The sequence below is a fragment of the Pleurodeles waltl genome, chromosome 5 (genome assembly GCF_031143425.1).
Source record: "Pleurodeles waltl isolate 20211129_DDA chromosome 5, aPleWal1.hap1.20221129, whole genome shotgun sequence".
Lineage (NCBI taxonomy): Eukaryota > Metazoa > Chordata > Amphibia > Caudata > Salamandridae > Pleurodeles > Pleurodeles waltl.
This window is the reverse complement of record NC_090444.1, coordinates 687,542,973-687,570,389: the sequence shown is the minus strand read 5'-3', so window position 1 is coordinate 687,570,389 and position 27,417 is coordinate 687,542,973. Positions and strand designations below refer to the sequence as shown.

Here is a 27,417-nt window from a genome sequence, read left to right as displayed (position 1 = left end):
CTTAAGATTAAGTTAGTCTCCTGCAGTTCCTGCAGGTACCCCCTAGAAGTAGTTGTTTGTTTGTTAAGCATGCCCACGTAAATGCTGCCTTAATACCTTGTAGGCTTGCACACTGGGTTCCTTACCTTCTAGAAAGATATGTATATAACTAGCTGGCAAGTCACAGCTGAAGCCAGAAAAACATATTACCAAACAGCTCCAGGAAATTAAGAGACTTGCTTAATACTCTAGGGGACTGGTGTGTGTACTCGACGTTCTCAAATTGTGGGTGCAAATTGAACACAAACTTTTTGTGACTGGCCTGTCATTATGCGATACAACATAGACTACATCACAAAATGTGCATGCACAGAGAGGCAAAATACTACCTGCCTAATGAACATTAATTATGCCAGTCACTACTTGCAATCCTATACGATTGGTTATTACTGCAGGGATTTAGACCTCTATCCTCGAGTTAACATTCCAACTTCTTTTTTTACAGAGGCATGTCTCTTTTGACAGGGCATTTTCTGCTTCTAAAAAATGATTTCCTTTTTGGAAGGCATCCAGCGATCTTGCGAATCCCTTTTTCCCTGAGGCCACCCGACTAGATTCACAAATGGCAAACTGTCCCCTTTGTGAATCATATACCCTGACTCCCCCATCTCGGATGTTGGTATTTAATGAATGATTTGTGGCTGCAACTGCAGTAGCAAACTATTGATACATGTCATTGTGACTCGCAATAAGGTGGAGATGCCACAGTTATACTCTTTCCTAATTGCGGTTTGGAATGAATTTCAAAAACATTTTTACAGTCAGAAAGACTTTTCCAGCTCAAAGCACTCTTTTCTGGCCGCAAACCTGCAATTTTGTGAGTAGAAAGATCTACGACCAAAAAGTGGTTTGTACATCAAGCCGTAGGTCGCTGGTGAAAGCAATTATTAACTGTCTACCAGACTCAGTGTAGCTTCTTTTCGTTTTTTACAAAACAATTTTACACTAGTGTACATTTTCTTTCTTATAATGCAAAGTATGCATTCCTTAATTCCCGGAACTAAAAATCAACAGAGACGAGAGAAGTTCAATACGGTTGATGAAAGCTCCAAATTGTTACCCTTGTGTTTGCTTTTTAAATCTGGGATTTTTTTAATTTTCATTTTAAGAATCAGTGATTGAGAGGACTTTTAACAAATGTACTTTACAAAATGAGGATGTATTCCGAAAAATGTAGGATAATGAGATTACTCTGCTGGGCACGGATGGTGCAAACGAATTGTGCATGGCCTAATGATCTGGGTGCAGACATCATACTGGCAAAAGCAAGAAAGTATTAGTGGATTATCTATTTAAAATAGAACCTCATATTCTCGAATATAAGTTTAATGTTTACGATGAATCAATTTTTGTAAATTCTCTTTGGCATGAATCTGCACACAATACATGTCTGCAAACTTCATTGTCTTCATGTGCGTGTGCGAACTTAAAGGGGCCTTCAAATGAATGATGTCACAAGACCGGTCAAAATGCGAGCTGACATCATCAGACAAACAACATTCTAGAGCTATTGGTGATCATTACAGATGCAGGGGCTGGAGCTAATCCTTAGATCCTTAGTGTGGACTTCTGCATTCTGAGCCACCGATGTCTGGAATTTGTATGAGCATGTAATAAAGTACTTTTGTTGTCATAATCATTCAGTGTTTGGATCTATGCTCATGGTTTGACATTAAGTGGAGACTTCTCCACTACAAACTGACCTGAGGCCGTAAACACATATTGGCGAGGCTTCTAAACACATTATCAGTGGCCATATTACACAGTATGCTGACCCCCTTCAAATTCCAAAATTGTGCTCATTCTGGTAAATTAGGACAATATTTACGTATGCCGTGCACGTGACAAAAGTGGTCCAAAGACCCATTCTATAACATGGAATGCGTTTCCTAAGAGGTTTTGTATAAACCCAAGAAAATGTGGACCTTCTCTTTCGCAAGCATCCATTACGAAATAGGAACATTTTACACCCTCCTATCACTCGGGGAATAGCAGGGTCGTACCACTGCTAAAGCAGGCCAGATATCCCTCAGCCTTCAGTGGAGCTGGGGAGCACCCTCGGGTGATCGAGTGGAGACTCACAACCGTTTTTTTATTTACTACAACTGCCATAAAAAGAGGAATAGAAGAACAACTACTAACATATTCCAGACTCGTGTGCAGCACAGAAACCATGTATTGCTGGGGTACAGTTTTCCTCACTCTAGGACTCCACACACAATGGGCACAAATAGACTTCAGAGCTGGATTATCCATTCTGCCACTCTGGCATTTTCCAGGTGGGCGGCAGGCTAAGAGGGGGGCCGTCAGTGCTGGTTGGATCGCAATGACCCATCTGAGCCCTCAAAGCCGCGTTCTAGTTGTGATCTCCCATAGGGTAGGGGTGGTTTAATGATTGCATCATGGTTGTTTTTGGTATTTAGTCTGGGCCTTACATCCTTCAATAACCCACTCACTTTGATGATATCACCCACAGCTTTGGCTACACGTTAACTGGCAAACTGAAAGACTTCGATTATCTTGCTCCTGCTAAATGGCACGAGTTGCCCAAAATGCACAGAATCTCTATTCTGACATCTAAGAATATCTGAGTGTTTGGAATTTAATTTATGATTTCTTTTAATGGAATAAAAGGATTTCCAGTGGGAAAAGACCAATTCATTTCTATTTTGTGTAGCGTCTGGAATGGGAAAGATTTAACTCCATGAATGTATGGTTTTACTTTACTACCCTGGTAGCAAGGGCCGATAGTCAGTATTACACTCTTGTCTTAAAACCTCATGATTAAGCTCATTTACCGCAGGAGATAATTCTTTTGCATACGCAGCAGCACAGAAATCACCACAAGATCTTTTCGACTGTAGACTAAAATAGATCAAGTATTTTAAAATGTTCTGAAATTATAGATTCTGGTCTTGCCAGAAGTACGAGAACTCACAGATGTTGCCAACAAATGCGGTTTAGTTCTTTATTCTTATTGACAGGGCCAAGTCCCTAAAGTAAAATAGCAGAATTTTGAGTTTAAAATATTTTGCTACAAAAAAATGTGGCCAGAATACTGACAACCAAAATAGGGTGAAGGTAAATCTATACAGTTAAGCACAGATTTAATATTCTTACCTCCACATATATGTAAATATGTACTTTTAATATATGTAGATGTGGAGTTAAGAATAGTAAATTCTAGAATAGCTGTCTATACTTACCTTCCAAAGATGTTCTAGCTATGATATTATTGTATTACAAAACTATTGAGCTCAATATTCTGGCATACAACTGTCCCACAGGAGTACCGCCAGACACCTGCGACCCCATGCTTCCCGGGGCGGACGCTTAGTGGAAGTGCGAGCCTAGCAGAAGAACATCAGTTTCACGGGATACTATTTAACTTATTATATTGTATTACTAACCTAAAGGTAGTCGGCTAGCCGACAAAACTGTGGGTCATATGTATTTGACCATTGGACTAGAAAGTACGCGTCACATGCAGTTATCGGAAACAATGACGCACAAATGGATAAACACGGCTAAAGGATGCAGACAGGTTAAACATCAGAACTGATGCAGCCGAATCGTGAGGTACACCTCAGGTGCAGAGGTGCAGCATACAGTGAAATAAATAGTGGTATAGCTGCTAAGTGGGTCCTTCTGCCTAACAAAGGCTGAACCTACGTTAGATCAATTTAATAAAATCAGGGTAGTAAAAAATAGGTCCATAACCGCAATCTTGATGATGTGATGTATGCTTTCCCAATAGAAGCTAGGAATCAAATTATTAAGAAGATAAAAGCGACCTTGAAAGTAGGGGATTCCAAATATTCGCAATACAACAACGGCAAAAATCAGGTGTAGATTTTTTTTAAATGTACAACTCAGTTTTACACAGTTATGATGGCCATTAATTACCAGCTTAGTTGTATATATATATTTTTTTTATTATTTCTTTAGTTGTGTCCGAAAAGTACTCTGTACATGGCAAGCTAACATCCTCATTAATAAAGAGTGTCTCCTTGCACTTCTGAAAGCAGAATATTCGACAAAGAACAAGATAGAAGGAAAACATACTCCTCTGCCTGGATGGAGTCAACTGGGGCCACATAGTTGCTGGGAATGTATCCTTTTCCACCTGTTGTCAAGGAACGCGCTTCCCACCAATCTCCTTCCCTGGAGCAGGGGCAAAAGCGAGAGAAAAAGAGAAAATCAGTAAAAAAGAGAGGTGCATTAATTAGCAGCATGGTTAAAATTTCCTCAGACAGTATGTTCAATCACACATAATCCAAAACCATTTTTTGCACAAGAAGTTTATTAACAAATGCCAGTCATGTTCTCGGAAAATAAAATATTCCAATAGCACCAGTACATCTCCATTAGGGCACCTTTGTGACATGTATGATAACTAATGACCTGCTGGCCGTGAGGAACAGCTATTGCTCAAGCCCAGACAGAGCAGCTCTTGAGATGGAAGACAATTAATGTATTATTTTGTATTTTCTTCTGTATACTTATTCTACTGTATTGGGTAAACAGCATCGCCACAAATTTTAAAGCACATCCATCGACAAATTCATTCTGGTAATATTAAGAAGTATTAATAGCAGTAACTGAATAACTGAAGATATTTCGCAAAAACCTTATGGAAAATTGACTCAAGGATAAGAAATTGCAGAGAATTGCAAATGTTTTTAACATAATTCCAAACTTTTTTCCAGAACACATGCTCTATATGCATGACAGTTCAATCTTATGAGTTGGTGCCGTACCAAATAAAGTCACAAATATAGTTCTTTACTTTACAGTCTAAATCTCTGGATCTCCAACATCTAAGAGTACATGCCCTCACTTTTCATCAGTGGGATATTTAGGATTTTAGATGGAAGCCCATATTGGGCTTTATATAGTGCTACACAAAAAACAACGGCGATGATAAGTATGATGATGATGAAGATGATGACGATGATGGTGGTTAACCTTACACAGAGGAGATGTAGTTTCACTTCCCCCGGGAAAGAAGCAATAATATCACTTACAAGTTAAACTCACAGAAGTTGTCAGCAGAGACACTAATATATTAAGGTGGAGTCCAATTTCTTCATAATGGTTGGAGTGGCCCCTTCAAAAACGAGACAAATATTTTAGAAGGCTTATTGATTACATATCGCTGGGAAGGTTGGGATGAGTCAAAGTCAATGAGTTGCAAACCACCTGGCTGCTTATGGTGAAAGCATTCCGAATTTTATGCTGAATGTGGAACCCCCACGTGTGCCATTCGCTGATGAGTTTTCAAAGACGCTCAGTGAAAAGAGAGAAGGGGAGTCACAGGGTCTCAAGCATGACATAAAATCTAGGTGCTGTCTCAACTACTTTCTGCTCCCATTAAGGATCCCTGTCCTCTGGTACAAAGAACATTTCTCAATCAGAGCGCCCTCGTAAAATGATGCTGTAACACCTTACAGGGAAATACAGATAATACAGGAATTGCTTTTTTCCTGCACGTGGTATTAGCGCATCATTATGAGTTCTGCAGGCCGTAATGACTGCAGATGCATTCATGCTGCAAAATTCTAAATAGTGCAGATTCTGTCTGCACACATTTTCCAAAGTTTCTCCTGGCGAAATTTGTGCAGTGAAAGTTGCTGTGTGTTTGCAGTTTTACAAATTGTAATCGCAAATCATGTCGAATATCTATTTTTCTCCCAGTGGGACTAGCGGCCTTTATATGGGCCATGGTGTTTCATGTCACAGGCCTCACTCTCATCATTAATCTCTCCTAGAAGTTCTTCCTGACATTCCCTGTCACCTGCACGAACCTCTCTCTCATAAACTGAAGCGGGGTCATTTATACCCTGGTGCTAGTGCAAAAACAGTGGTACATAGGCCTGTTAACAGCCGTTTGTGTAGTGCCCGTTTGGCTTTTGTACGTGCTTTTTTGACACATCAGTGGTGGTAACTGCAAGAAGCACAAAACAGTAAGCCCGTGTGCATTATTCACCACTTGAAGCAGAGCGGGAAATCGGGCCCCAAAACCCTGCAGTCACACTGCACAGACAAAAACTGAACAAGGGGATTTTTGCGCCTGATTTTACTCACATGGTCTAGAGGAGGCAGTTTAGGTTCACGCCACTGTAACCCACTCCCCAATATAGTCTGAATCAAAAAACCAAGAAAGCATCTGGAGCAATACCACAGAGAGTACCTTGGGGTGCAACAGGCATGTGTGAACGTTTCATGACCCCCCAGCACTTTGGCCTTGTATATTGTTATTTATGGTGCTGCAGATGCTCTTATGGCCCTTTTTGTAAACTGTTTAAGGCTGGTGGGCATTCTGAACCAGTATGCCCACCAGGGATGTCCCCTCATTTGCGTGACCCCATGCAAATGAGGAAATCATTTAGTATTTGTAGGAAATGGCTCTTTTTGCAGGGTTATCCCAAAACTTTTTGTTTCTGACCTGTTTTTGATTCTGTGCTGAATTTCGTTTTTGCTGGCTTTAGGACTCTGGGCACTCTACCACTGCTGACCATCACTAAAGTGCAAGTGCTCTCTGTTTAAATCATATTAGAGATTGGCTTATTGATGATTGGCATATTTGATTTTCTAGTAAGTCCCTAATATAGTGCATCATGTGTGCAGAGTGCCTGTAAATCAAATGCTACTAAAGGGGCCTGCAGCGCTGGTTGTGCCACCCACAGGAGTAGCCCTGTAAATGTGTCTCAGACCAGCTGTTGCAGTGTCTGTGTGTGCAGTTTTGAACTGCCAGTTCAACCTGGCAGGTGCACCCACTTACCAGGCCCAAACCTTCCCTTTTACTACATGTAAGTCACCCCTAAGGTAGGCCCGAGGCAGCCCCTTGGCCAGGGTGCACTGTATGTAAAGGCTAGGACATGTACTGGTGTGTTGTATATGTTCTGATAGTGAAATACTGCTAAATTCTGTTTTCACCGTTGCAAGGCCTATCTCTCCCATATGGTAACATGGGGGTTGCCTTGAAATATCTTTCAGGTGTAATTTCCCATTGGGAGCAGAGAGAGGTGTGGAGTTTTGGGTCTCTCAACTCACAATTTAAAAATACATCTTTTGGTGAAGTTGGTTTTTAAATTGTAAGTTTGAAAATGCCACTTTTAGAAAGTAGGCATTGCATTGCTGAACCATTTTGTACCTCTGCCTGGCTGTGGAATACATGTCTGGGTCAGGATAGCAGTTGGGCTGTTTGTGAATTCACTCTAGACAGCCACACAAAGGGAGCTGAGTTCACAGTCACACAAAGGGAGCTGAGTTGTGCTCTGTGTCTTCCTGGGCTAGAGTGGTGGGAGGATCTGACACTTGCACCTGAATAGGGCTGTGCTTGTCCTAACACAAAGCAGTCTCCAACCCCATGAGGTGTGTCTAGGTCCAGGACAGGAAAGGGAGGGTCTTGTTTACAACAAAAACCTCTCTTTGAGGTTTGCCTACTTCAAAGACACAAATAGGTATAAGTACAGGACCTTTGACCTCACAAAGTTACAACACTTCTGGACTGAGGACATTCTACCAGGAAGAAGAGCAGAATGTTGTAGGAGGCGCTGCCACTCTGCCTGTTGCTTTGTTGTGCTGGCCTGCTGCTTGTTGCTTCTGTCCTGGGAGTGAAAGGACTGGACTTTGCTTTCTACATCCTGCTTTCCAAGGCTCTCCAAGGGCTTGGACTGAGCTTCCCTCCTGTTAGAAGTCTCAGGGCCATCAAATACTTCATCTGTCAGTGCCTGGGCTTTTCTGCTGAGAGTCCTGACTTGCCAAGTGGTGCCAACTCCAGTCTCTGGGCCCTTGGAAGTGTAAGCTGGTAACCCGAAGACGAAAACCCACGCACTGACGCGTTGAGGCAGAACAATCAACACAGCACCTGTCCTGCAGCTGAGGAATTGATGCAGTGCCTGTCTCGTGGCTGAAGAATCGACAGTGCCGGTTTTACAGCTGCTCCGTCAACACATCGCGTCTGGATTTTCTACGCATTGTCCCCGGGGCATAAATTTCTCAGCGACCCCACACCGCAGTAAGGAACCGAGGCTGAGTGTGTGGAAATCAACCCATCGCCTTTCATGTGAGGAAAGAATCAACGCATCACCTCCCTTGCCAGTAAAGAACCAACGAATCGCCTTCCTGTGAGGAAAGAATTGACTCATCACCTCCTCTGCGCAGTAAGGAACCGACGTATCGCATTGCGTTTCAGTGCCTCACCTCCCCTGTGGCATGCATCGTCTTTGTTTGTGGCGTGTCCTAGTTACTTTGTGCTAAAAATATACAGTCATTAATTCCTAGGGATCAAGACTCATTTCCACTTTCAAAAAGTGATATCTTTACTTGTGTATGATGGATTTTTTTGTTTGGTCTTGTTTAATTCAGACAAATATTGGATATTTTTCTAAACTGGTGTGGAGTCATTTTGTAGTGTTTTCACTGAGTTACTGTGTTTGTACACATACTTTATACATTGCGTCTAAGATAAGCCTGACTGCTCGTGCCAAGTTACCAAGGGGATAAGCAGGGGTTATCTTAGCTGTGTGTCTTCCTTACCCTGACTACAGTGAGGGTCCCTACTTGGACAGCCTACAAACCACTTCCAACTAAAGACACCATTTATAACAGTATTGCACTTGTGCTGTGTGATGGGTCTTTTCACTCCGACTCACACATTTCCCCGACTTGTGCTGATTCTGCCTTTGTTGCACTGGAGCTAGCCCAGGATCACAGCGCTGACATTGGCTGCCGATCACAACCGCGGGAGTTGACGGGATTTAAAAGACTGCTTCCTTCCCTTCAGGAGCGCGACACCGGGAATAGGAGCTGGGAGACACCGGAGCTTGTAGAGAGAGAAGACGCCGAGACAACCAAAGAAGACGCTGCCTCGTGGAGGAACAAAACGCTGCCGGGATCGGGACCGGCAGAAACCCTGGAAGACGACCGCTGACCCCGGGAATCCGAACGGAAAAGCCAGGTACGGGGTGAGGGACAAGGGAAACCGGACGGGAGGTGCGGAAAGGAGGGAGGAAAGGGGTCACAAAAGGGAACAACACGGGGAACACGGGGAAGAAAGGGGTGGGCACGAAACGGGCACACTGAGAAGAAAGGTAGACAGACGGGAGAGTGAGGAAGAGAAAAGACAGCAAGGAGAGATATACTGATTTATGGGAAGGCAGAGAACAGAGAAAATAAGAAAACGATAGAAAGAAGACAGACGGGAGAGCAAGGAAGAGAAAAGACAGCAAGGAGAGATATACTGAGTTATATGAAGACAGAAAACAGAGAAAGGGAAAAAAGAAGAAAACGATAAGAAAGGAAGACAGGACAACAAGGACAGGAACAGAACAAGAGAAGCAGTGAAGGATAAGGGAGAGAAAGAAAAGAAAAGACCAGAGAAAGATACTTAGGGAAAGAGAGAGAGGGAAGGAAAACCAGCAAAACCTCTATCCCACACTTACCCGTACTATATTATTTTTCCCCACACGCTTCCCGCGAGGTCCTGAGAGAGAGAGAGAGGTAAGGAAACCTGCGCAGTCTAGTCTTTATAACAACCATCCTCTTACATGCTGTATTATAGATGTAGCTGCAATGGCAAGGAAGTCACTAAAAGGTTCACTGAGTGGGCACCATATAGGAAGTGCCACACAGTCAGTGAATCCCCCAAGGGTGTCTCTTGTAAGGGTAGAAAGGGGATCTCAGGCACCCGGAGGCATCCCACTGTAAGGGCCTTTCCCCCTTTTTAAACAAAAGTTCATCTGTCTTCTAGTCAAACTGAGGCATCTTACTTCACTGACATGTTATCCTCAGCACATAGAGAACTGTCATTATTCGCGTCTGTGATAACCACAGTGGATTCTTTAGTATATTTTTGTAACTTGGGCCCTTATCTCTACTGCAATCTTTCCTCATCGTGGTGTACCACAACACAAATAAAATATTGGTGCCTCATTGTTTCTCTCCCTCATTACTGACACTGTTCTCCACCACAAAATCCAAAGAAAATAACTGATGAATCCTGACACTGTTCCTCAACCCCATGGAGATCGTTGCCCTTCCAAAACACAAATATGTCCGTTGCACCTCAGCCTTATTACGGAGAGGGATGGCAGCAGCTCAGTCTAGGTGCCAAGGGGCCTCTCTGGTAAATCACAGTTCTCAAAAATGTGCTGTCCATCTGCTATTTTCAAGCTTTACAGCTTTGTCTTTTAGTACCATAGCATGCTACACCCCAAATTTGTTTGAATGATACAAAGTTCTGAGGCACTGCTTCTTAAAGTACGAGTTGTTTTGTAACATCCTTTATAGGGCTACAGGAAGAGATTTGGGAATCTACCAAAGTGACAACATCTGAGGATTTACACAACTCCCTCCATATTAACCTTCTGCAAAATCGATGGCCATCACTGTATTCCACACTGAAAGATCTGCCAAAGTCCTGAATCCCAAATCAGGACACAGACTGAGAACTGGATTTTATAAGGGACATGATGCACACCGGCATGTCCTTTAGGTTGCAGAGTTTTCTCTATTCTTTACATACCTGCCTTCCCACAAGATTCATCACATTAAGAACATTCAGTGTCTGATCAGAAAAGTGAGTCAATGAAGTTCAACCTTTTTTTTAACCAAATTCTAGTGTTGCTGTGGAAAGGATTATATAGTCTTACGAACACATCACCACGATACAACTAAATCAACCACATTTACAAAGCTGAAGATATTGCTGCCTCGTACTATTCATTCATATGAGCAAGGTGGTCAGTTGAGACCCTGAACAACCCATTATAAATGAGTAATTTCCTGTGGTAGGCTGAAACCCCTTTAACTGCATGGTTGTCAAGACAGTGCAAAGTTGGAGCTTTCTGAAAAGTATGCTGGTCTACCACCTTGTAGGTTCTTGTTTCATCAGCGTAGCAAGGAGGCATTATTTTATGTGACTCTTTGTAAGCAAGGCCATAAGGAGGGGACATTTTCATTAGAGTGTTGTGTCTGTGGATTTAATCAGCAAGAAAAATTCTGCCAGAGAGCATCTCTCCAACAAGATGCTTTGAGGGTGGGATGTTTAATGCAGGCCTTGCGCGCAGATGATTTTACTATGTAAGCATAATTCTGCTGTAGCAAATGTTGGCACACAGATCAGGATTACAGGATACAGTGTGTTTCTCTTCCCATAGTTCGCCATGTAATTCTTGGCATAATATGTATACGGAAGCACTGCAAGATTCTGAGTTTCGCAGCCCAGAATTTGGAAAAACGTGCATATGTCAAGATTCTGGCATAGGCCCAGTGGGTGGAGCCCATGAGGGCCCTGAGGGGTTCTGCTTTTTCACCAGTATATATCAGTATACTACTTTACACCATGCATTCCTAGTTCCATATCACACACCACTCCAGGTTTTCACAACATTATCCTAACGTATCTTGGTCCCTGTGGTTCCCCCGTCACCACACTGCCTAGATCACATCCTGTGGGTGGATATTTGTGCTGTATCTTTGCTCCTTGGTCCTACAGCCATTATGACCCTTTAATACCTGCCTTCTATACTTTACACTCTATTGTCTCCGATCCGCACTCAGTTCCAGGCTTTCCTGTCCTACGCCTCCTGGTTTTCCTGGTCTTTTCCTTCTAAAGTCTTGGTACTGTGGTCCTTTTATTGGTGATTCCTTGCACAGAATGTGTTCCTTTCACCTTGCTCTCTCTGCGCCTCACCAGCCCTTCCCCCTATTTCATCCCGGTGGGCTCAGTGTAGCACAGTATAGAGGGCTCCTAACTGACTGCTGCCGAGTCTCTGTGCTCTGTGGGCAGCCTGCGGCTATATTTCCATGCTTGCTTTTTGATTTCTATTTCTGTTGTTACTTGATTCCATTTTCCTGTTCTGGTCAGTTATTTTATATCTATTTTCTGTCTCCTCTTTATCTTGCCTCTTTATTCCAGTGATTTCGACTGCACACCTCCTAATCTGTCTGGTATATTCAGATTTCCTGCGTTCTGTTCTGATTTCCTATTCCTGCCCTGTCCAAGTTAATGTTCAGATGTCCAGTATTCATAGTTCTGTGTATTCTAGTCCTATTCCTGATCTTGATTTTCCCCTTTCCTGGTCTTGATTCCAGTCCTGTGTTTTCCTGAACCAAGTTCCTGTTTCTTGTTCTGCTTCCTGCTGTACTTTCTTGTGTTTGTGTTATATTCTAGATTATCATTACTGCCAAGGGTGCCAGTTAGATGTGCCTCTTGCACAGACATCCATCCATTCCTGTTTTTTGTTGTGTAGCTCCTGGAAGTCTGTCTTGCTTTCTTATATGATCTTTTAACGTCACAGAGAGACCACTTTCCCATGACCATCCGAACTATATTAAATCGTTTATCTATTGTTTCCTGGCTTGCACCTTTTTGTTGTACTTGTGTTATTGTTCTAGTTTCTCTTCCAGGCTTCCAGCTCATGTACAGTTACCAAGCCTGGTCCCAATCCCCCCTCCCCCTGCAGTGTCCCTGACAGCAGCATTGAATCCTTTTATGAGGTGTGAAACTTGAAATAGTATGATAATACTGCCACCAGAAAATACCACATCCTCCAGTAGTGGTATTTGCCCGCTATAGTATTATTGCAGCAAATAACATGCCAGCAGAAACAAAGCCACAACTGCCTAAGATATGTTTTAATGGATTCTTCTGTCTAAGCATCAGTTTCAGAATTCCAAAGTGGAGGTTCTGAACACAACTGATGGCTAAATCAGGTTTAAGTGCATTCTTGTCTTTTACAGGCATTTGTAGGCTTTCTCGGCTTTGAACTGTTTTCTGTGAGTCGGCCATTTACCTGGATCCATCCTCTCTTCTCCTTGCCATGCAAGGTAAGGCAGGTATTTACCTTTTTCACAGCTAGCTGCTGCTTACTAAATACTGTTACCACCAATGCACATTGTGGCACTGCTACACAGTATAGGTTTGCTGGCACTTATCAAGAGGAGTGATGACGGGCAATCATTAATCTTTTATCATCAGTAAAGGCTTTGCAAGAAGACGTCATTGGAGAGATATTAATGCTATTCCACTGCACATATAAAAAGATGCTCTTCCACTGGATAGAAGCTAGGTACAGCCATTTCCCTTGTGCATTAACATACATGATATTTTCAATAAAAATTAACAAGAATAACATGTCCAGCACCGTACAATGCTGCCTACTTATGTTGCCTCGATCTTTTTGGAATCATGGCTGCAGAACTGCAAGAAATAATCCTTACAATTAATCAAGCATTGACACAGCCAATAGGTCTGGCCTTAGCGAGCGGGGGAGAGAGTTTTTTCTGTTTCATTGTAAGCATATACCACAAAAAAGTATATTTCTTAAAGTAGCAGTCAGCCAGCCATATACTTGCAACAACACATTTTAAATTAAAAAAAATAACTATGGCAAATAATCTTAATAGAACAGTGCATATGTTTCTTAGCGGGCTGGGGTACTTTGAACAAGTACAGAAATCCGTTTTAGTTTAAATGCACATCACAGAAAAATATGTTTGCTAATGGTGCAAAGAAAATGTGGCATGTGTCAGAAATGCACATGTTACCAGGTGACGCACAATGCAAGAGAGGCAGCAGTTGGAGTGGGCTGGCCCATTGACTCATGCTGTATGTAGTGGTGGGCGGAAGCAAAATGGGGATGAAAGCTGAGCAGACTAATGGATGAAGAGAGCTGACCCAAAGCACTTCTGTGTTTGTACAAATGTATGTATTGGTGATTTTATTATTATTACATGGGGTGAGAGATACAAGCTCATATAATAATAATAATAATAATAACTAAAGCAGTCTCTATCCTAGATCTAAAAAAGCATGAGATATGAGAGAAAATACAGACTCTACAATGCTCAGATCAGATTAAAAAGAGAAAAGGGAGTGCAGGCAGCCAAAAGATTTGGTGTTGCAGAAAAGGGCAGATTCTTCAATTACAGATGTCCAGGAAAATGGGTACTGTGCTAATTTGATGACGCAAAAGTAAGCAAACTCATTGGAGGACAAAATGCAAAATTGTAGTCACTATTCTTGCTAAGAAGCGAGTTGTTATATGACAGGGTTTCAAAATATTGAACATTAATACAGATGGGGATTCCTTACCAAGGAGGGTATAGAAAAATTGAGAGCCAATATAAAGCGGTGAAATGGGTGGTACATATTTTTGTTTTTAGACAGTAGAACACATGAGCGAATCACAGAGCAAATCTGCAATTTTCAGGAAATCTGCTTGTGCTACAATCAGTTGACCTAAAAGGTGGGCTGCACACCGTAATTTCACAGTGTTCCACCGACCACTGGAAGATTACCAGCTGGTAAACAATGCAAAGGCTGTTCTGACTGGCTTCTGGTGGTTTAACACATGCCTCTATTCTGACTGGTTGAAAGGACGGCCACTCAGAACAAGAATCTGCTTTGCCACTTTTTCAACCTATGAAAAGATTTCCTTGTGTTAGAATTACTGTGATTGGCTTCTGGGATCCTTTGTTGTCTCCTGTGGTGTACCTTGACCGGTGTATTACTTCCTGCTCTGTGGTCAGGCTAGAAATTCAGGCCCATATTTATACTTTTTGACGGTAAACTGCGCTAACGCAGTTTAGCGTCAAAAAAATTTGCGCCGTCTAACGCCATTCTGAAGCGCCATGCGGGCGCCGTATTTATGGAATGGCGTTAGCCGGCGCAAGCAGACCGGCGCTGCCTGGTTTGCGTGGAAAAAAAACACGTACACCAGACAGCGCCGGCGTAGGGGGAAAATGGCGTATGGGCGTCTTAAAATGGGGCAAGTCAGGTTACGTCGAAAAAATCGTCGTAACCCGACTTGCGCCATTTTTTTTCGACGCCCATCCCCCATCAACATGACTCCTATCATTGTAAAGATAGGAGTCATTCCCCCTTGCCCAATGGCCATGCCCAGGGGACTTCTGTCCCCTGGGCATGGCCATTGGGCATAGTGGCATGTAGGGGGGCACAAATCAGGCCCCCCTATGCCACAAAAAAAAAAAAAAAAATACTTACCTGAACTTACCTTAATGTCCATGGGATGGGTCCCTCCGTCCTTGGGTGTCCTCCTGGGGTGGGCAAGGGTGGCAGGGGGGGTCCCTGGGGGCAGGGGAGGGCACTCTGGGCTCATTTTGAGCCCACTTGTCCCTTAACGCCATCCCTGACCCAGGCGTTAAAAAGCGGCGCAAATGCGCCGTTTTTGGCCACGCCCACTCCCGGGCGTCTCTTTTGCCCGGGAGTATAAATACCACGTAAAGGCCTGGGAGTCATTTTTTAAGACGGGAACGCCTCCCTTGCATATCATTAACGCAAGGAAGGGGTTCACGCTAAAAAATGACGCACACTCCGGGCACTTTGGCGCCCGAAGCGTCTAACGCCACAGTATAAATATGGCGTTAGTTGGCGTTAGTTCTGCGTCGAATTTGCGTCGAAAAAAACGACGCAAATTCGGCGCAACCAGAGTATAAATATGGCCCTCAGTTTTTCTCTAACTCCTCTATATAGTAGATTTCAGAGTTGTTTGTAATCAAAATTCGAAATTCGAAATGCATGCAGACTAAAAATGGCAGATTAAACCCAATTCGCTGTTTAACTACTTTTTTAAAGACAAGAAATCCCCCATATCTTCAAACAGCCGGGTCATTGGTTTATTTATGTTGTGTTATGGGTCATTGGTTTATTTATGTTGTGTTATGAGCTCAACCCTTCCTCGCCTTGCCATTCCTTCCCCAGACACCCGGGCACACATTGCATTAAGGTTTTTATATGTCTTAGAGCTTCATATATTATTGAACTGCAAATGATAAATGTAGGTTACCTATGAAGGTGACTTAACAACAGGAATTGTCATTGAAAATGTTGCCGTATGTCAACCCAGACACATTTTGGGCGGAACAGCTATAGGAAAATACAGTGACCTAGCATTATCAGGTGTTAACAGAAACCTACTGAATAAACAGTATGTTTGTATGGCGGTTTGGTCTCAAATGTGTCATTGTCACAGACCGAAATCTTTGTGAGCCTTTGTCAACTTTTCTTTTACATGATAATTTTATCACAGCTTGAACTCGGTGATTCCTCGGGCTCTTTTATGTACTGGCAACAACAGAACAGCCTGCAGGGTATTTCTTGACAACAGCAGGCAGAAAGGAACATTCCAGTGACATTTTGAGCTTTGAGTGGTGACACAATAGCGGCACAGATGGAACTCATTACCTAGCTAAACACACACAATACATCTGTGTGGGAGTCCAGCGGTGATTGGTTGCTTCAAACCTGACAATTATGTACTGATGGAGTTCATTAAATTTATTTTCCTTGCATTCAGAGTTGCTTTGTTTTAAAATGTACATTTTTGAGACGTCCCTAATTAGCATCAAAATACTCTTTCTGTCACTGGGGGCAAAGGAAAGAAAACGTACTGGGGAGTAGGAGCTCTCTTGGAAGTGTTGGGTCTGAAGCGGTATCTTATCAGGTTATAGCGTCAGGACCGGCATCTCCACAGATGGACACTACACCAGATCAAACCAAGGTTAAGCCCACTCAGCCTTCCACCATTCCGAGGACAATAAATAGAGTACCATCGAATTGGGCAACAGTATCTCTTGTTATTTAGAGCACTTGAAAAAAAGCAATGATATGGTGCGAAACGTGGCATAAAAAAGAAGTATCTTCCAAGTCCTAACCGCTGTCCATTCACAAAATATGGAATGCTGCCCCCTTGGGGACAATTCAAGAAATAGTGTACAAGCAACGCAGGCTTACATTTTTTAACCCCTCTCCCAAATAAATTATCATTCCTTAAACTCTCAAAATAGGCAATGCATTGTATTTACTCACATATACTCCAAAATATTTTAGTTCTGACCGTCTTCAACCAGTGGGTTTAGCCACTTGTGAACTTCGGCATATGCATGACACCTCATTGCACCAGTATGCAGAAGACACCATCCTTAAACAGGGAACTGACTCCTCAAATAGCCTGAAAATTCGGAGTCCCTGCACCTCTGATGTACAGATCCGGATGCTGGGAATGAAATTGACGTTTGATACACAGAAGACCTAATTCTTCACTTTGTTTGGAGCCAGGACCAGCACCACACGGCCCAGACTGCAACGGTTGCGGAGGAGGCGCAGCTGTTCCCACACACATCCGCTGCAATATAGAGTGCATTGGTATTTGCCGCTGGGGGGACGGGCATACTTCTTTTGGGGCAAGGGCCAGGACTATAAAGGCCCAGGCTGCAATGGAAGAAGAGGAAGTGGGGGTTTTCCTACACAAACTAAAACCTCCTCAAAATTGACTGTTTCTCCCTCTCATGCTGTTTTTACTGGCTACCTGGTACTGCTAGTAGGGAAGAGTTTAATTTGCAAAAACAAAAATCGTTGTTAGAGCAGTTGAAAAAACAGTTTTACTACCTTTGAAGGCTCCCTTAAGAGCAAGCATGTTCGATTCCTGTATTTGTCAAGTTACAGGCTATTGAGTCTTCCTCATCCAATCTCATAGAGGGCTCAAACAGTGCAAAAGTTGTTTCAGTTCCAAATGTAGGCCAGTTGCCACACAAAAAGATGAGATGAGTTTAGTTCCGATCGAGTTAGCACCTCTCTCATTAGGGCTGAGGGGTAGAACAAGGTGTATGGTATTTCTGCTCTTCTTATGAAAAATCTTCTAATAACACAGGGCACTGAAGCAGTTTCTGCTCACCCCCATCAGTGCATTAAATCACCTCACACTTGTGTGCTCCTTTCCAATTACTGCCAGAGGCTCCTCCATTTGCCATAACCCTTAAAAATGTTGTTCTTTAATGAGATAACCAAAATGGAGACTGGTGCCAAGTGAAAAATAAGCCTATTCACTGTCTGGCTAGACTTGGGTTTTACACAACGCTTTCATGATGAAATCTTCATAATCAGAAGTGCCAATGGCCACAAGCAATGTTGTGGCAACTGCATTGTGGCGAATGTCTGAGACACTACTTTTGCTGGCAAGTTATTACAGAGGCTCGATTGTTCCATTTCTTGCTAAAGCAAGATCACGGCATTTCAATAGGTTACTTTTATAGACATGCTGACTGCCATAGGTTACAACATGCACCTTCTATGGGACTGAGCTTGCTAAGTGTGTCCCATGCTTACAATGTCAGAACCGCTCACAATTTAGCTCCCCTTGCTTCATTAGAAGAAAAATGACCTGAGCATAGATCTCACGAGAGTTCTGAGTATTTGCCAGAGCCTAAGACTGCTAGATAAATGGTTAGCACACGCATCCCCCCTCGGTTACTAGTGATAACTTGGCTGTTGATCTTGATGATGCTGTTACCAGTTGCTCCCTCCCCTGATATAATTATCTTTACTTCATGGAATGTGGCTGGTATCAGCACCAAACTGAAAAATCCTCATTGGGTGGCGATTCCTAGGAGGTTTGGTCTTTTGTGTCTTCAAGAAGCCGAGCTCTTCACACGTCTTTTTGATGGCTATCTTATATTTCACGCTCATCCCTTACAGCGCCGAAAGGGCTAGGGTTGTGTTGTCAATGTTAGTTTACGGCATTGCTACCGGGGAAAGTGTCATGGTTTTGTCCTGATTTCATCCATTATCAACTGTTATGCATTGAGCTTGACTGTTTGTGTAATATTCTTGCGATCTATTTTTGTAACATGTTTGAACACCAGAACATCAATACTATCAATAGACTTGATCGAGATTTGGGGGAACATACTAATGTAAAAGGCAGACATTGTTTTATCGTCTTGGTTGTTATTTTTAATGATTGTCTTTGCCATCTACCCTCCAATGCTGCTTGTGGAGTCTCTAACGGTAGCAGCGAGGATCAGTTTAATTTCTCTTGTGATCTTTATGGCAACGTATTCAATAAGTTTAACACTAAATATAATCTTGTCTTTGCCTTTGATGTATGTCCTTCCTCTGTTTCTCTGGTCACTACGTTCACAGGAAGAGGAACATTTAGCAGTATTGATGGTGTTATGTTTTCCGATGAGCTGTCTCTTTTTACATCGAATTGTTCTGTTATAGCGAATTGTGCTAGTGATCATAACCCTCTATCAGTGTCGATTTCCTTTAGACAAAGATATAAAATATACAAAAGCAAAGCAGTGATGTTAAAATAGTCAAAGTAGAGTTAATGGCTTCCTTCGATGATGGTGCTGATGCCACTGCAAATAGGAGTGTCTTTTGACCAGGTCTGTAGATCGACTAAGTCATTATTGACAATCTCTGTGTGCCCTTCAAGGGCTAAGCAAACAGTTGGTTTGATCCTACTTGTTCTCGAGGTACAGAAATCTCATAATTGCCTTAAAAAAAACAGCTAGAAGTCCAAGCTTCCAGAACTGGATACAAAAAAAGCTCTGCATGCCAGGAAGGTGTGCATAAAGGAGGATGCTTCGGCATCGATGCCAGCTAGTGCCACTAACTAAATATTCTGCCTCCTGTAACGGTATTAACTCTCTGTAGTTTCATGATGTTTCTGCCCCAGTTCTGGAATCTTTGATTTCAGCTCAAAAGCGAGAGGACCAATGTCGCAGTGTCAATTCGCTCTTTGAGTCAGGAATTGTAACCGGTAATGATGGGGCTCTGCCTGAAGTTTCTTTGCTCATGTGTTTATCCTTTGATGTAGACAAGGTTATCATATCAATTAAAAATAGGAGCCCAAAGATAAAGGCCCCAAGCCTGGATGGGGTCCCATAGATATTCACAGAAATAACATTGACTTTTTGGCAGCAATTTTGACCTATATTTTAAGGGCTGCCTCTGGGAGTGTCCAGCAGTTGTCCTGGTCCTAAACTATTATAGTTCCGATTTTTAAAAAAGGTGATAGCTCAGATCCTAAGTGCATTTACCCCATTTCTCTCTTGGACTCCAAAGGCAAGCTTGTGACTAGAATTTTATTGGCAAGACTAGAAAACTGTGCAGAGGAGAACGATGTTCTCTTATAAGTGCAGTATGGTTCTCTACATAGACTGGGGGCTGTCAAAGAGTGTTTGAATGTGTACCTGAAATCTAGCAAGTACACTGTGGCCAAAGAATGATCCAGACAACTTGCGTTTACAGACTTAGGTAGTGCATTTGACTGTGTCAGTCGCTCTAAATTACAGTCCATTCTGCTATCTTATTGGTTGAAGGAACCCACAGTTGGCTTTTTAAGACAATTGCATTCTGGTGTTTCTGACAAGGCCTGTTTGGCCTGAATAGTGAGTGCTCTGACACCTTCAGGACTGAGTGAATTGCTTGGCAGGGATGTCTGTTGGTACCATTCCTTTTCACCCATCACATTAATGATCTTGAGATAGTTCTGTTGTCTAATAGACATGATATGCCGCAGTTGGGTGCATGTCAAATGCAAGTCTTGTTGTATGGACAAGATGTGGTTTTAATGGCAAGAAAGGCCAATGGGCTCCAGAAATTACTTGATTCGTCTGCTTACTTTATAGACCAATTTGATCTCACAAAGAGTTTGACTAGAACGTTCACCATAAGTTGTGGGTCTAGCTCTGTGAAAACCCTCTCATACAATTAGTGGTGTAGAGATCAGTAATGTTTGCACCTTCTCATAATTGGGAATCTCAATGGGTTGTGCTTTTAGCTGGGTTCATTTGCATAATGACAGGCTGCAGCAATCTGACAGGGCTACAGAATCGGATTTTAGATTTGCATCCAGATTAGGCGTTAAACATCCCAGGAGAGATTGTTACAGTGTATAGAAGCAAATGTGGATCTGTGGCCAGCAACCATGAGGGCTCTGTGGGGTTACACTGATGCAAAAAGCTTGCAGAAGATTCCGAAAATGTTTTTTTAAGAAGGCTGCTGGCTGTCCCGCGTAGTAACTCTATCAACTCTATCTATATTTCTCACTTGGGGTGACCTGTTTGGAGGACCTAATCAAACTCCATCTCCTGTTGTTATGGCTTTTGATCAGGACAGAGCCAAAAGCAAGCTTTAATAGGATGGTAATCCAGGATTGCTTGCATTTCGGATCCCTTGGCTGTGCTACATCAAAACCTTTGTGGTAACATGTGTAAACAGGAGCTCCTCAATGAGCCTGATTCCATCACGTCCTCCAGCAAAGGTACTGATAAGCCTTCAGTTTTCAAATTTAGTAATGATGTTAGGGTATTGAACAGAGCTTATTCTGTCCTAACTACTGATACCATGGAACCTTATTTTTCATTTGTGGCTACCACGCAAAATAGGTTTTTCCTGACATATTTCCATTAAAACATTGTTAATTTGCAAAGGGTGGAATAAGGAGCTCCTGTGTTGCCCAGAGATAGTTGTTCGGTTCAGTGTACTTTTCATTTCATGTATTTTTTGTACATTTTAGAAGTTACTAAGGAAACAGTACTTGATACCGATGCTTAGTCATTTAAACAGTAGGCAATGTAGTCTAGCATTACTTTCTCTGCAACGGTTGCCTTCTGGAGACATCTCTACAACTGTAATAAACTTTGTTCAATAGGCTATTAAATTAAGGAAGACTTTATAGCAGTATTACGAGTTTGATTTGCGGTGGTTATTCCACACCCTCTAGGAGGCTGTGCTAGTAACTGCAGTTTTGTACTAGACATCTTTTTTATGTTGTGCATACCTCGAAATCAAACTGTGGATTGATTTTATTTTAGATAATGAATTGTTTTTATATTTTGAAAATATGCGATGTGCCGGTTCTCTTGTAATTATTGTGCTTGTATGTTTTGTGTATCTTTTAAGCTGAATATTTGATTAATTGAGTGACTGATTAAATTCCTCATACCGACCCTAAAGCAAAGATACCCGGTCACCAAAATCTGAACGGATCGCCTGCACATCATCCACTGACCGAAAATCGTTGCAATGGCCAAATCCTTAAGCTTTAGTGTCTCTTCAACAGTCTCTTGATGCTAATATCAAGTCCACTGCCAAAAGAGTCAATTACCAGAAGAGAGAGGTAAAAAATACACCAGCAAATATCACTTTAGAAATGACCCAAAGAATATAGTCAAAGCAATAGGCATCTTGAGGATTAAATATGGTCATTAATTATTTGTGACGTTGCTCTGACTTGAAACCCGAAGGCTCAAAATATGTTATACAGACAAGTGCTTATTTGCTAGCAATGTGCCATGGCATGAGACTCTCTCCCAACTCGCGTAGGCCCTGACAACTCTACCAGGGTTTACACTGAGACTAAAAAGCCATGTAGTTTCTACCCTCTGTGTCTAATCAGGGCATGACTCTGTGGCACTTGTTTCATTTAGCAATTCTGCATATCTTTGTGTTTCACAATATAGCTTACCTTTTTACTGTGTATCGCATAGTTCAACTCCTTTGCTCTGTCTCTAGACATATCTTTCCTTCAATTGTTCATGTTTTATATCTGTATTTATATAGAACCCGCTCTTCTATATACTATACCATGTGATGAAAACACACTGTTACTGGGCAGAGGATCTAAATTGCCCTGTGTGGGAAAACTGATTATGACCTGTAAACCCCCACACTTTTTTGCTTTGGACCACCTGGCTTTCTCCCACACTTCCCTCTAGGGGCCACAGACATGCTGGGGACCCTGAAGAAAGAGGTCCCTTTGGATTTGAGTAGACTTCACTTGAAATAGGCACCAAAGAATCCTTCTGGACACACCAGCACCTTCAGAGTGGCTGAAGGCCCGGTGTGCTTAGGGAAAGCAGGCTGGGAGGGTGGTATTGCTACGAGGAAGACACCAGGTCAGTAGACTACCAGGAATGGACGGAAGGGCATGTCTAGGTTCCTGCAACTAACTGCTGCTCGAGCGGAGGAGACAGCAGTGCTAAAGTTTGCAGGAAGACATCAAATGCCTCACGAGAAAGCAACAGAAATTTTGGGAGGACCAACAGCCCCAAAAAGCACTCCTTGTGATTGGAATATGTCACCAGCAGCAAACGGGGAATATGATAAACGGGGACAGAGGTATTTAAAAAAGAGTGAACCGCTCATGTTCAGCACTTTGAAGAACAACTCTGCGTAACTAGTGACAGTAAGGAAATCCCAAGCAAGATTTACTTTACACCCCTGGGAAGCACTGAAACTTGTAATGCCTGGGGAATCAGCAGATTGTAGGCCCTGTGTGAGTGTTCCTGTCCCTGCAATTAGAGGGGAGAAGCAGTGATGAATGTGCTTGCCTGGGGAGCCCCCAGGCTCAGAGTTTCTTGGCCTGTGGTGATTGGGCTCTCCAGGAAAGAGGCTTGGAACAACCTCATCTCTCTGCCTCATGTGTCTGTGCCTTTGGGGAGCAGGAGAGCTGAAACAGCCTGCTTTCCCTCGTGCAAGTACATTCCAGTGCTCGGCCGTGGAGACACAAAGGAGAAGGGAGCTTGCTAGGCTTCCAGCATCCATGAGGAGTGCACCAGATGGGTAAGGACCTAGCTTGACCATGCTGGCTTTGAGAGTCTGGTACAGTTGCATCAGTTAGTGCCCAGGTGCCCCCACTGATACCACCTGGTTAGATGGGCGCTTTAGTAAAAAAAAAAGGAAAAAGGAAATCCCTCAGATTGCAGATGTATCACAAGGTAATGCTGTGGGCCATAAGAAGGGTCCATAAGCTACTGTGGGTTTTGGAAATTTGCAAGGTATACTTTGCAGAGGTATCACCAGGAGTGTCCAAACAGTGTGGGGGAGAGGCTTTCAGGAGTGTGGTAGGCCCCTCCACAGCCCCTCACACATTCAGTTTCAATTATGGCAACCGAAACTTCCTAAGCCCCAATACCAGTGTCGCTAGTAGAGGTTTCTAACTTCATGCACTCCAAGGGCTGAGCTTTTGTGTTGCCTTGGAGTGCGAAAGACCCATTGAGTTTCTGTGTCCTCTGTTGTGGCTAGACAATGTAATTCAATGGTAGGAGAAAGACTTTCAATAAAATGTCCATTGTTTCTGAATTGTCTACCATGAAGTGTAGGTCAATGCCCACAGCAATGGATCTTTTATAGTGAAAGGCAAGTTTAGTGCATATGTGCGATAAAAGCCAAACAAGTTTGATGCTGGCGAAGGGTTTACTTTCCTACTGTTAGATGTATAGTGACACCCTGTGACAAAGCCAGTAGACCTGACATTTTATAACTGTATTCCACATATTTGCTTGGGGGCATATGAGAGAATTGATTGTTTAGGTTAGGGTCTACTGGGGCACAAACTGTTACAGATGATTCAGGCAAAGAGGGATGTAGTCTTCATTTAGGGTGTTATGTGAGGACCATGACTTTTCTTTAATGCCTGTCCCCTCTAAATTGTGAGACACTTTAGAGGTTGTCCCCGTTGCTATTTCTGCTAACCATTTTTACATATTTGTAATTTTACAAGTAGAATTTAGTTTAGAGTGTATTGAAGCACTTTTCCTTTTTAAAGTAAAAGTACTTAGTGGACTCTGGATTATTGAGTGTTATTTGCAGTTTGCTGAGTTCTGAGTCTCTGGCCCACATCACCTCCCTTAGTGAGCCTTGGACTTCTCTGCCTCATTACCCTGAGAGTGAAGTGATAAAAACCATACTTTGAGCCCAGTTTACAGATCCTCGGCACACGGGCTCCAAGACACCGGAAGTGAAAGACAGCAGTTGGTGCAAGTGGGGTCCAGTAAATTCGGATTGCCTTGGGTCCGTCCAACCTAGATCTCTCACACTTCACATGAATGCTCCACCTCTTCTTCTGGTACCCCTCAGCCTCCTAGCAGCAGCCAAAAACTCAGGCTCTTATTTTGTTTGGCTGTGCCCAGGAACTTTTCCTTGCAGAAACAATGTGGGATAGCCTGCTGGACTGCCCATAGTATTACATGAATAGTCGCAAGAATCAGAACAAAAACGAAGAAGCCTTAACTTTGACAGAGTGATCTTGATAAACATTCCATAAAGGTGGCCGTAAAAGTATTACTTGAGCTAGAGATGCAAAAGAATATGTATGCAGCCTTGAACGGGCATTTTGGGCAATGAAGCCGTGCCAGAAACACACATGCCAACATTTGAAAGGAAGAAAGAGGGGCATTTTCAACAAGAGATTGGGGTATTTATCTTTTGCCATGGACTTGCATTGAGACAGGAGCAATATCAGGAGGGAGAAAGCTAACATAAAGTCAGCGTTGCATATACGCAGAAGAGCTGGTCTGACAGGCAAGTGAGGGGCAGATTTTGGGTGGTTTTGTGGACCACGTGAGCGGGCATGATGTCACTTGTGCAGTTAGAGCGTAGATATCAGACAGAAATGGTGCACGAGGGTGTGGAAGTCACAGTGCGCATATACACAAAAACTTTATGTGGCCCAGTTTGGCTCATAGATAGGGCCAATAGGATTGGGCTGCCCAGTGTCTTCACAGCTGCTTAGAAGTGCACAGCTAAGTACACTCTGTACTCCTCTCTTTGTGTCATTTCCTTTTCTCAGAAGCCACTTAACCTACTAGCTTGCTCTGCTCAGATGACTCTTCAGGAATCTTCTGGCACTGCTAGTTTATATACTGCTTGGGATTAGCATCCTTTGGGCCTGTGCTGCAGGACTAAGAGGAATGAAGACGCACGGCCTCATTTTTTAAGCAGCTCAAACCAGATACAACTCCGGTCCCAGCTCCACCTGTAGCTATTGAAGAGAGATAATATAAATGGATCGTGTCCCACATAGGGCGGAGCTGTACAGGAGCCCAAGCGTGTTATCAATAGAGGATATAGCCCTTGACAAGTACAGAGAGAGAGGCAGAGGGGGAAACGTGTGGGAACAAGGTGCTGAGAACCAGGAAATAAATTGTGGATGAGAGAGAAAGAGCAACCAGTGCAGTGTGAGAGGCAAAAGGTCAGAGGGTCGGGTGCTGGTTCCAAGCACTTTTTTACCAAAAATATTTTTCTTTTTAGTTAATATAAGTTCAATACAAATTAAATCTTATTTGTGATTGAATGCGTTTTGGTGCTTTGCAGAGTACTGTTCGTACATCATGCTTTCCAAGAGAACGCCTTGTGAAAAGAAGTGATCGAGTAAACGAGGACTTGCATGAATCCAACCCTGCACAGACTTCAGATCCTGGGTGATGGTGACCTCAGCAGCTACCTGTTACTGTTGATGCCCTTTGAAGCACAAGGTTACTTCACATGTCTGGAACCAAGGGCCAGATGTAGCAAGCATTTTTGCCCATTCTGTGTCTATGGGAAAATGTGTTCGTACATATGGCCCCAAATTCTTTCGTGCTTGCTTGCTATCACCGACCTTCGGGTGATATTTTTCAGTTCATACATACTTTTTTAATCTGCCAAGCACAGCTCGGGAGTTTTCTTGTACGAAGGAAATACTTGACTTTTGGTCATTTTTCCTGCTCAGAAAGTTGCTATACTCTTCTCTTTGTATGGAAGATGGCGGTAGGAGTCTGACCTTTTCCTCTTTGCATGTAGGACTGCACTGGGGATGACTGTCACACCGTATTATGTAGTGGTCTAAACTTTTCAAACCATCATATTACCACTGTTGAAAAGCTGTTTGTTGTATACTCCATTGGTTAATGTGCAATCTAAGGCTTTGTTTCAAATGATAGTCTCTGCTTTTTCCTGCTATCTTTATTTTCTTCAGAGATGTATTGGGGTTCTTTAACATGAGTATAAAAAACCCCCGTCTAAGAGGTCATGAAAGGCTTTAAGAGGGTCTACGTCTTTGCCCTACACAAGACTGGGGTTACATTGGCAGTGGCAAGACCTCTGAGACCTTGGGATCCCCTGGGAAAAATACAATACTGCTAATGTTGACTAGACTTTCGTAATTTCTGTTTGACAACAGCAACATCATAACTGTTGAACTAGCCAGACTGCTTAAAATCATATAAACATCTGTTTACTAAAGATTCCAGAAACTTAATGAGTTCTATCCCTTCTTGAGATAGGCAAGGTAGGCAGCTGCAGACAACTAACCTCTCTGCTATTGTAATACTGACCTCTTAAAGGCCGGGATTCCAGGCTGCCAGATTTTGGTGTTGGAATACCGGTGGTCTGGAATCTTCTATTGAGGCCTGTATCCCTACACACAAAAAGGGCAGTCATGACTTTTGTCCCTGGAATGGGGAATTACAAATCAGGCCCAGGAATACTGGTTCCGTCCATGCTGGTTTTTCCCCAAATCTGGGATACAAATTCTCCAACATTTTCTGTCTGCTCAAAGCAGGCAGAAGGTGTCAGCAGGAAGCCAAGCGGGAGACAGGGGCATAGGGCGGCAGGGAAGGGTTGCGGTAAGCCAGACAGAGTGACAAAGGAACACATTACGAATCCTACACTTTCAGATGTTACACATCCAGAGCTGTAAAGGAAACATATTTGGTGAGTCAGATCTGCCTCTATTGACCCCGGAGGGAAGGTCAGTCGGCAGCAACAGCTGGAAGCTATGGATGATTCTGTCC

The 27,417-nt window shown here is 42.9% G+C and overlaps 1 protein-coding gene across 2 annotated transcripts in view; it reads right to left on the bottom strand.

Moving 5' to 3' along the window:
- FYN (FYN proto-oncogene, Src family tyrosine kinase) overlaps positions 1-27,417 on the bottom strand; it is a 473,812-nt gene that overhangs the window by 94,007 nt on the left and 352,388 nt on the right. For both annotated transcript variants that reach the window (XM_069234594.1, XM_069234595.1), the window contains exon 6: positions 4,105-4,203. In XM_069234594.1, the coding sequence (XP_069090695.1) occupies positions 4,105-4,203 (99 nt within the window). The remainder of the gene's footprint in view (positions 1-4,104; positions 4,204-27,417) is intronic.